Consider the following 10,632-nt stretch of genomic DNA (forward strand, 5'->3'; position numbering starts at 1 on the left):
GTCCAGACCAAATCTGACCCCAAACACACTTAACGAAACAGGAAATAAAAAAGTGAAAAGCTTTCTGAGCAGCTTTGGGCTGACTGATCATCAGCACATTCCATCAGTGAAGTTTTATTACATGCACCACACAGTATTTTACACATTATATCAACATTACAACATGAAAAGAAAAAAGTGTTTATGAGTATCGGGTGTATTATCAGGTGTCAGTGCGTTTATTACATTTATTACGTTTATTATATTAAGTAGTGTTCAGCTTCTCCTCCATAACCTGCTCCAGGACGGTGAGGGAAAACTTAATGGCTTTATTATTTTTAACTATTTTCCTCAAGTGCAACTGGAAAGATGGTTAAATTATTTCATTTTTAAAAGCTAAACTCTTAAGTTATGGTTTTTATAATATGGATTGTTTGCTTTTGGTTTGTTTTGTGGCACTTTGTAAGCTGCGCCCTCCAACCAAACTGAAATATCGTGCATACGTATCGCGAGGAGTAGAAGTATCGCGATATTTTTCGACATATCGTCCATCCGTTAACAAGAGCACTGCATGTTCTCCACAATCACAACAGCAAATCTTACTCACAGTGTGTGTGTCCTCCTGCAGCCTGGCTTCATAGTCCTGCAGGGAGTGACACGACTCTCCCACCGACTCCTCGCTCCTTCTCACTTTCCTCTCAGCTACATCTTTCAAACCGAAACCGCTTTTCCATTCGCTTAAAAACGCCGTATTTTCTCTCCGGTTGAGACTCAGTGCGTGCTCCAGGTCCAAACACAGCGCCGCTGAAACCAATAAAACTGCACCAGGCCAGCACACGGCTCTCATATTTACTCCAAACAGCACCCAAACTCGATTATTTATTTCAGGAATGTGTTTAAAAGTTGTAAAACTCGTCGGGCATCACTCTGTGTTTACACCGCTGCTGGATAACGGTTCACATAGCTGCCGTGTCGCGCGCGCGAGCCGTAGCGGTCTCGTGCGCTGCTGATGCGCGAGTTCAGATCGAATTAGGAAGGCGGAGTCAAAGCGCTTGATTGGTCCATTCAAACCGCCCACTCGCACACCTTAACGCACGCGATTGGCTGCTTAAAACTATCGCCAGATTTTAATTGGACAGCACACCTGTCGTTTTATAACTGAACGTGGCCGAATGGTCATAACATAACGAACCCCTGAATCATTAAGAAGTTATGTAATATAATAAATGGTACGGTTTTTTTAAAACTAATTTCCAAAAAAAAAATAGAACTACAATTAAATAGTAGGATTTTATCTTCTGAGTCTCCATTAGTATTGTCCTATCCTCAGTGATTTATTTAACAGCAGCCAAACCACAAAACAATCATGAATCAAATATATTTCATATAATATAACTTTTTTTTTCTGTTTTCTTCCAAACTAGTATTATCCAGGTGAACTTGAGAGCTAGGAAGTTTTGAAGAAGTTTCCGGTTTACAGAGTTTTCCTAAAATAATTTGCATATCAAACAAAATGGGTCCAAAAGGTTGCCACTTGTTTTGTGTCGTCACCAAATTTAATAAACTTTTACATTTAAGTATTTAAAAAAAACAGCCCTTTAAAAAGAAAAAATGTGAATTTAGTGCTGTTAACAACTTAAACATACACATTAGAGTCAGTCATCTAAAAGAAGTCGTGCCAGCTGTACACTGTACAATTTTTGCCTGATTTTTCAATCATACGCAAAAAATCGTAAAGTTTTTTGGTCGTGAGTCGAGAACGGAGGTCTGAGAACGCATAGTGCGACACGTTTACAGTCCGATTTAATGCCACGGCGACCCAAGACGGCCGACGACAAAGTTCTGGCAGTGTAAACCAACAGGAGGACGGCATAAGTGACAAGAAACTACACTGAAACTACAATTAGAGTGGCGTCAATCATGAAATGTAAACGTTTTCTGCATGAGCCCAGATCATACTGATTGACGACAATCTGAATGAAGTAAATTTTGTTTAAATCACAGGTCTATCGTTAGAAAGACTGTTCAACGTATAATCTGACTTGTAGGACACACGTCACACAGTCTGTTACAGAATTTGGTCAAGAGTGGATCAGGATCTCGTACAGTTGTACTCTGACGCACTATGACGTAGGATAGCCACGCCACTTCGTGCTGTATCTGGAGGCGTTCATTGGTTGCTACACCAACAGACTCATCTTCTTTCTGCTAACAAGGACGAACTCATATATAATGACTTTCGACAAAGCGCAGTAACCACTGGAGCCGGATGAGGCGCCGACTCGGACTCTTTATACGGTACTGTGAGACAAATACGACATTCTGTACATCATTCACACAACTCTCAATTCTTCTTGACTACAATTTTATTAGCGCATTGATTTGTAACAAAAAAACATACCCCCCGCCCCCTTCTTTTTTTCACTCCACTGCAAGTATTGATGTTCTGTGGCATGTACAGAACTGTAGAAATAATTGTGTATCCTGAATTGACAGAGGAAAAGAAAAAAAAAAACAGTATAAAGAGTGGACTCCGGGCTGGAAAAAAAGCAGCCAGGCTGCTGTTACGTTCGCTGTTATCCATCCGCACAGAGAACATCAGAGAACATCAGTCAGGCCTGCGCAGAACTGCTCTAGATGTCCTTGATGACGTCCTCCAGCTCCTCTTTTGTGTACATGTGGAACGTCTTGTTGGGCTCTATTGTAGCCAGCTACAGATTAAAGACAGAGGGAGAAAAATAAAACACAAAGATTCTCAGGGTGAGGTTTTTCCTGGACATGAAATCAGCCCGGGTTAAACTGCACCGTTATGGAGATTATTTATTTAACTACGTTTATTTTTAGCAGAACCTAGAACCCTAACCTCCGAGCTACTGTTGCAAATTCACTCTTTCTGTCCTAGTGAGTGGAAGGGTGTGATTTCTAATCCCAGGACTGGCAGAGAGTTTCTGCTGAACCGTTAAAGAACTTCCTTAATGTTTAAGTTCTCTGAACTTGGGTTCTGCCTCACATGGAATTCACTTGGGATAGAAGTAAATGCCAAATACAATGTCATGTAAAAGGAAATGTAGTTTGCAAGAGGCCCTAGGAACTCAACTCTGATAATGGTGAGATTTGCGTCCCTGTAACAAGATTTAAAAGTCATCACAGACCCCACTTTGAGATCGGCAGAATAAGGGAGCACTTGGCCTGGCTAGTGCTCGTGAAAGACAGTTAGCACTATCTCTTTATAAAAAACTGATGTAAGGATTAAAACACTTGGAAAATAATCAACGACAGGGTGATGTGATGAAGCCAAGTTACTGCGACAATCCCGAAGTTTTCCAATCATCATTTTCCAATAACAGCATGTCCGGAAGTGTTTGACTCCTCTTACACCACAGCAATACATCAAGAATTACAATTTTAAATCCATTAAAGAATGTCACATTGTAATTTTTAGCAGTTTATAGTTACATTTAATGTTGTGGAACATCCATGAAACAACTTAGTTCCTGTCCTCATTTATTTCTTAGCAACTATAAACAAACCTTCCATCACAAGGATCTCTTTTTTCTCTCTCTTGAAGCTACTAGGAGAAAAAAAAAAGACCCAACCTATCATGTTACTGAAAAACAGGCAAGTGTAAACTCCTCTGTCCTGAAGATGTCGCAAAACAAAAGGACTGTTACAGATTGCTGATGCTTGCAGAATACGAGTCTTAGATGACGTAAATTGAATGAGCTGTTACTATAGAAACAACAACATAACAGAATGACTGCATTAATACGATCCTGTGATTTGCAGCAGCACTACTGTCAGGGCTGCCGTCACAGAAAATTAATCAACACCTCCTGACCAATCAGATTTGCGGTATAAAGACCATCAAGTGAACTGTGCAAGTTCCTTCACGCTAAATGGGTTTGTCTGCGATGTGGATTAATGTTTACCTCGATGTTAGTAGCGTTCAGCTTCTCCTCCATAACCTGCTTCAGGATGGTGAGGGAAGACTTAATGGCTTCTTTTAACGTCATGGACTGGAACAGAAAAAAAAAGTAAAAAAAAAATAAAATAATAATAATCATTTGACCATAAACAAACCTTTACTCAGCGTCACTGCTCATGTATACCTGACTCGCTGCTCATTACATAATATTCTCTCTCTTTTTTTTTTTTTTTGCCTTTTAATCAACACTAAGACTGGACATCCAGACAGAACAAAACGAGTAGGAGTGGAAGTATCCTGTAATTAATCTGTTTATCTGGAAGCAAAGAGCAAACCTAAACTCCATGTGAATGGTTATCATACTGCAGGGCCACATGAGCTTTCGACCTGGTGATCACTGGGGGAAGTTATGAAGAACCGGAAAATGGGCAGGCTGGGGTGGGATGGGCGTAAAAAAAAATAATTTGGAGCTAAGCCCAACTTCCACAGTGACTGGGGTAAATTCCCGTCCTAAAATAAACTGCTGTTGGTTGTAGAAACAAAACGTGTGAGACTGCAGCATACTCGCAGCTCCGCAACAGCATTAGGATCTCGACCAAGGTGGGGAAAAAAACACTAGTTTTAATTTTCAGGTGCTTTAATATTTACACTGGATGACTAGAACTATTTATCAAGTACACTCCAGAGGGATGAGTACAACTATTTATCAAGTACACTCCTTTAAAGGTCCCATGTAGAGCTCAACAGCAGTGTTTTCCAAGTAATACTACATTTTAAAAACACTTAAAGAACCAAATCCCTCCTAAGAATCTATTTATTAAAGTGATACTGAATCCTAAAGGAAGTCTTGGGCCGAAACACAATGAGGCAGTGTGTTATTCCTCTCATTCCACAGCAATTTCCCAACAATTACAAATTTTATTTTATTAAAGAATGCCATGACAGATTTATAGTTACATTTCATTATGTAGAATGTCTGATAAACAAATTAGTTCTTGTCACGTTACTGAGAAACCACAAATTTCAAACTCCTGTCCTGAAGACTTTCCTGTGTCGGAAAAATTCAAGTCACAGCTTGACCTCCGACTGTTACAAAGCGCTGACACTGGAGACTCCTTCCATAAACGTTAAATAAACGTCTCCTTACAGAAAGCTTCAACACATCAACAATTATCAACACATTTTGCTTCATTAAACAGCATGTCATTTTAATCTGTTTATTGTTAGTCTTATATTATGTGGTGCAATCTGCTGTTCAAGACCCTGTGAATGAGCTGTTACCATGGAAACGATAACATATTAGAACGAGCGCATTAATAAAAACCTGTGATTTGCAGCTGTACTATTGACAGAGCTGCTGTTAAAGAAAATTAGTTTCCTTCTGATTAATCAGCAGTGTCGTAGAAGTAAGAAATACAGTGTACTGATATTACAAAAATGATGTACGATGGAACTGGGAATAAAAACCATAAACCAGTCCTATAAACAAAGGACATTGTTCATATCATACTCTCCAGTGTCACCCAAATGAGGATGGGGTCCCTTTTGAGTTTGGTTCCTCTCAGGGTTCCTTGCCACAGTCGCCTCAGTCGCCTCAGGCTTGCTCACTAGGGATAATAATTTTGTCCAACATCTAGGACTGTTTGCATGTTTTTGTTTCTGTTTGCACGTTTTTTGTTTCTTTTGTTCTGTAAAGCTGCTTTGAGACAATGTTCATTGTTAAAAGCGCTATACAAATAAAATTGAAATGAATTGAATTGTCATGAGCTTTGTTCAAATCGTGAAGAGCAACACTGTAGGATATTTACTGTGCACTGTGTACTTACCTTGTGGTAGACTTCCTGCAGAGAGCTCTGGGCGCCCTCGGATGCTGACCCGATCGCCCTGGCATCGCACTGCACGAACGTCCCCGACGGGTCCATGTGGTACCTGCAAAACAAAACAACGTGTGCAGGACAAACGTCAAGTTTTATCCTGAATGAATTAAAGACAATGACTGTTTCGTTCCGTGTTCATTTAAGACATGAGCAGGACTGAAGGAGCTTCATGATCTCTTTAGTAGGATTCAGTGATAATTAGTAATGTACACTATAGATTTGTGTGAAGTGCTCTTGAGGATGCTTACAGCTGGGGTCCCTTTTCATCCACACCTCCAAAGAGTAAGGCAACTCCAAAGGGACGGCTCTGAGAACGGGGAATAAAACAGATTTATATCAAACCGGAAAGTTACATAATCAAAAAATCAAAGGGATTTCCCAGCAACTTTATAAAACAGACAAACACTCATCAAACTTAAAATACAACTCTTAAACAGGGATGCACTCAGTTTTTGATGTTTTTGATATAATAATACTGATATCAGAGTATGTCCTGAGCAAGACTGGTCTATATGAAGATATAATACTGATATTGTGGTAAACTTCATCACAAAACACTAGTGAGATGGTTTTCTAACTACTTTATATCCATATTTTTAATCATTACAAACTGAATGAAAGTTGGAAACAGATTTTTTTTTTTTACTGACTCAATGTTTCCCTCCTTTTTCAGTGATAAAGAATTTTTTGTAAATATTAAATAAAAGTATCATCAACTTAGTTTTACATTGCTTCTTCTTTTTTAAATGCAACACTACTGATTTGCTGGCAGTTTGTGTATTCTGATTCAAATCTTGCATTATGGAAAATCTACGATACAATATATTTGTCACATCGCCCATCCCTACTCCCACTATCTCACAACAAAACTTTACAAACATAACGGCGGCGTGCTTTAGATCTTGTGTACCATGTTAACGTGGATTAGAGCAGCTCTGATCCAATACTTGATGCTGGAGTTCAGTAACGCATCAGTAATGTATCAGTGTATACTGCTAATAACATAGTAATAAACATCACCCAAAGGCCTTATCTATATTTGGTCATTTGACACACTTTGTTCTATAGAGCGACTCTGTATCTCATTTACACTGAACATCACGTCTAGTGTGACTTGCTGAGTGTGCCAACACTGACAGCACTTTAACAGACTCGGAAGTGCTTTACCATGGCGCCGGGGTCTGCGTCCTCCTCTCCGAACTGCAGAGCCAGGTTCGACACGGCCTGCGTCACGCTCTCTACCGTCATCGTCTCGTTGTAGGTGAACCAGTGATTCTGCAGTGGACACAAAAAAAACAGTAAAGCACACATAAAGAAAAATCCACTCAGAACCACTTCCATATTAATATTTAGAATTAATAATTATTATTTTAGTTCCGTTTCCTTTAAGCACTTCAACATTTTACACTTTGGACCTCCACATTTATAATTCATTTGAGTAAAGGATAAGGCAGAGGTGTGCACTGACCTGTGTTTCCACTCTCGCTTTGTCAATAAGTGTTTTAGCATCAGCGATCAAGCCACTCATAGCGCAACCTGTGGATAAACAACGTGAGACAAAAACAGATCTGTACGCATTTTCACTGATTTTGCTTTTCCAGCTCACTCAGAAGAGATATTCTGTTCTGAGATAGTTTTGTGATTATATTATTTTCTTTAATCATCATCATCATATTGCTGTGATTTGCTGTGCTTTTAAAATATCTTTAAACTCATCTCATTGTGCTTCTATTTCCTGTTAGGTTTTTCTGTTTTTGGTCGTTTCTCTCTTGTTCAATTCTTTCTTTCAGTCTAAAGCAGAGGCATTTTATGTCACAGCTGCTTACACCGCGTTACATGTACAAAGCGGCGTTACTGTTATATAGAACAAAACCAGAATAAATCACAACACGGTGTGCAGGTTCAGCAGATGCACAGAGGTCACGTTACCGATGTGAGCGTCGATCTCTACGATCTTCTCGATGCTGCTGGGCTCCATCAGGGAAGAGGTGATTCTCTTCTCCACAGCGAGACACACTCCTTCTGACGTCTGAATGCCGATGGCTGTCGAGCCCAACTGCAAAACGTGTTCGCAAAAGTCAAAGGAGAGTTCGAGCAACAAGAAATACCACATGGAACAAAGTTTTTTTTAAAATATGTAATATTATAATTATTATTATAAATGTCACATCTTTACGTAGACAATTAAGAATGATCACAACAGAAGACATTTGTAGGCAGTTACATGAGCAAAGCTTCGATTACTACAGAATATTTATATCACTTTTAGTGCAATTTTTGCACTGGTGTCCTTTTGGTTAGATTTTTTTTAAACTATGAATAGCATAAGAAACTACTTTTTTGTTAAACTTAACACACTAACACAGTCTTTTTCTTTTCGTCCGAACTTTTGCACTCTATTACACATTAAGTGCTTGAGCATATCAAATACCTTGATAGCTTCGATGGCATACTCCACTTGAAAAAGTCTTCCTTCTGGAGAGAAAGTGTTCACACCCCTGCAGAGAGAAACGTCTCATTAAGAAATTGATTTAGGTCAAATAGTATGTTTCGTGACTTGGGGTGGATAATAAGACAAAAAATAAAAAAAAAATTTTTTTGTTTGGTTGGTTGTTTTTCCCTTCTCTCTCTTCGTTTGTGGTTGTTTCACTGCAAAGCATTTCACTGCAAGTTGTACTGTGTATGGTTATGCATGTGACAAATAAAATTTGAATACGAGTTTCTGAATTTGAATTATGGTTGTTCTGATTGTATTGTTTGGATACTTTTGTATTTTTCGGTTTGTATATTAGGCAAAAAAACTCAAAATAAAATATTTTTTAAAAATCATACCTAAAAACACAACAGTAATCACAATGTTTAGTTTTGCACACAATCCTGATATCATAACGTTGAGTAAGAGACGATACCCAGCGCTGACATCCTCTTAGTAACTGAGCGACTCTCTTCAAGCTTCTTTTGCGTTAGTTGTTAATGTGAAAGATCAGAGGTGCGATGGTGGTGTTCAGTAAAGCGAGTTGTGTGTTGCGTTCACGGAGCTGATGTGTGTCATGTCTGTCAATATCATGCTGATCTATGTTAAATCTGATCCCGTACTGATGCAGCAACTCGGCGTCTTTATTAACAGTAATAACTCATAAACACTCGATGATAGATTGGACAAGTCTTTAAAAAGGGCTGTACAGAGTGGCGGCTCTGCAGTGACAGGCAAGTTTTTTAAAAAAAGAAATGTCAAACTGAAATCATATTTCAGTCAAATAATTAAATAAATAAAAGCCTAGTTCTTTTGGGAATTTCAGGCCAGTTTATATAGACATATGTGAGAAGTACGGTTTTATTTCAGGGCTCTGAAAGGCAGTGTTTAGGTCAGGTTACTGAAGCAAACCACCATGGGGAAAAAAAAAAAAGAAAAGAAAAAGAAAAAAGAATGAGTGAGCCTCCTGGTCATTTCTGTATCCGCTTCAAACACATCTGACTGCTTGTTGTAGTAAAAATTGTGTATTAGGAAACAACAGAAATATAAAATAACACCCTGGACATTCAGGACAATGCTGTATGTGTGTATATTGTGGTAGAGATATCACAGGATCACCTAATCATGCATCTAATGACTCAACGAGACTGAACTGAAAGTGAAAGTTCCTTAAGCACCGTTAAATCAAGGACATTAAATCATTTTCTTACCTGTCATATTCTGATCTTGTCAGGAACATCCTGAATCGTCTAAAAAAAGACAAAAATAACAGCAGGGAAATGTAAGAAAGTATCCTGAACTACTCCAGTTACACTGAGTGTTTATGAATAAAAGCTGCTAGCCTGTATGTGGGAAGGCCTCAAACCTATCTCAAAGCTGATTGGTTGATCCTCCTACGGAAGGCGGGACTAAGAGATTTCCTTCAACGCTATTGGCTGAATCGCTCGTCAATCCTCCACCAGGTTACCATTCAAGCTCGCGCTAGCTAAATCACCACCACTCCATCCTTAGCTTATTATTATTATCCAGCAGCGATTTTATTTTAATAATAAAGCTGTTAAATAGTAAAAACATCACAGTGACGGGGTCTGACATTTTATTTCGCCATAAGCAAACTGACAGCTACTAGCTAAAAGCATGGACACACTGTTAGCCAGCTAGCTGACCGTACAACTCATTTCCCACCCGTATTTAGACAAATCCATCCTCCCGCGCTACAAGACATGTCTGCCAGAATACGAGTGGGAAACAAAGAACGCGAAGTCCCAACTGAAGTTAGCCACGGCGCGCGCCGGTAGTCTTATTCAGTGAAACTCTTATTTTATCACTCTTACAAATCCTTTTTTTAAATGAATCGGATAACTTTAACGTCGCGCCTCATATCGTAAACGAAGACGTGTTTGTTACTATTCACACATTTTAATTAATAATTGTTAAATGAACATCTTACCTCCTCTTGCAGCAGAGTGAGTTTGCTTGTTTCAGCAGTGCAGGAAGTGCGCCTGGTTTAATGGTCCGGAAGAAACCGCGGCGCCCATACTATTAGTTCCTACCTAAAAATATATCACTTTTGTGTTAAAAATTATATTTCTGTTATACATTTAAAATATAAAATAAACCTTATCTAAAAGGCAACGTTATGTACATATGTGCTTCATGTAAACCTTTAATTGTAGGTAATTAATTTAAAATATTTATTTATTAGACCCATACAGACTGCTGTATGTAAGAATCAACATGGATACAGTTATTCAGTAAATATCAAGTCAAGTGGCTTTTATTGTCATTTCAACCATATACAGCTAGTTAGTACACAGTGAAATGAAACATACATACAATATTTTGGATATACAACAGTATGCCAAGTATAACAGTAA

The 10,632-nt window shown here is 38.6% G+C and overlaps 2 protein-coding genes across 2 annotated transcripts in view; both read right to left on the minus strand.

Moving 5' to 3' along the window:
- sort1a (sortilin 1a) overlaps window positions 1–2,178 on the minus strand; it is a 24,671-nt gene extending 22,493 nt beyond the window's left edge. Inside the window, exon 1 of the mRNA XM_053227196.1 lies at window positions 587–2,178. Within this exon, the coding sequence (XP_053083171.1) occupies window positions 587–826 (240 nt within the window). The 5' untranslated portion in view covers window positions 827–2,178. The remainder of the gene's footprint in view (window positions 1–586) is intronic.
- Window positions 2,179–2,327: 149 nt separating this feature from the next.
- On the minus strand, window positions 2,328–10,308 carry psma5 (proteasome 20S subunit alpha 5). The gene is made up of 10 exons (XM_026935391.3): window positions 10,206–10,308; window positions 9,466–9,504; window positions 8,213–8,279; window positions 7,711–7,837; window positions 7,250–7,317; window positions 6,949–7,056; window positions 6,030–6,088; window positions 5,731–5,833; window positions 3,909–3,995; window positions 2,328–2,690 (listed from the first exon to the last, which is right to left on the minus strand). Exons 2-10 carry the CDS (start codon window positions 9,492–9,494, stop codon window positions 2,613–2,615), a joined length of 726 nt encoding a protein of 241 aa, XP_026791192.1. The 5' UTR covers window positions 9,495–9,504; window positions 10,206–10,308; the 3' UTR covers window positions 2,328–2,612.
- Between the last annotated feature and the right edge of the window lie 324 nt (window positions 10,309–10,632).

Source organism: Pangasianodon hypophthalmus, chromosome 20 (genome assembly GCF_027358585.1).
Source record: "Pangasianodon hypophthalmus isolate fPanHyp1 chromosome 20, fPanHyp1.pri, whole genome shotgun sequence".
Taxonomy (NCBI): Eukaryota; Metazoa; Chordata; class Actinopteri; order Siluriformes; family Pangasiidae; genus Pangasianodon; species Pangasianodon hypophthalmus.

Coding starts and splice junctions, on each gene's coding strand:
- psma5 (XM_026935391.3), bottom strand. CDS start 9,494: ATGTTCCTGACAAGATCAGAATATGACAG. Junction 3,996..5,730: donor TGCAGGAAGTCTACCACAAG/GTAAGTACACAG, acceptor TTTCTGTTCCAG/TCCATGACGTTAAAAGAAGC. Junction 2,691..3,908: donor TGAACGCTACTAACATCGAG/GTAAACATTAAT, acceptor TTTAATCTGTAG/CTGGCTACAATAGAGCCCAA.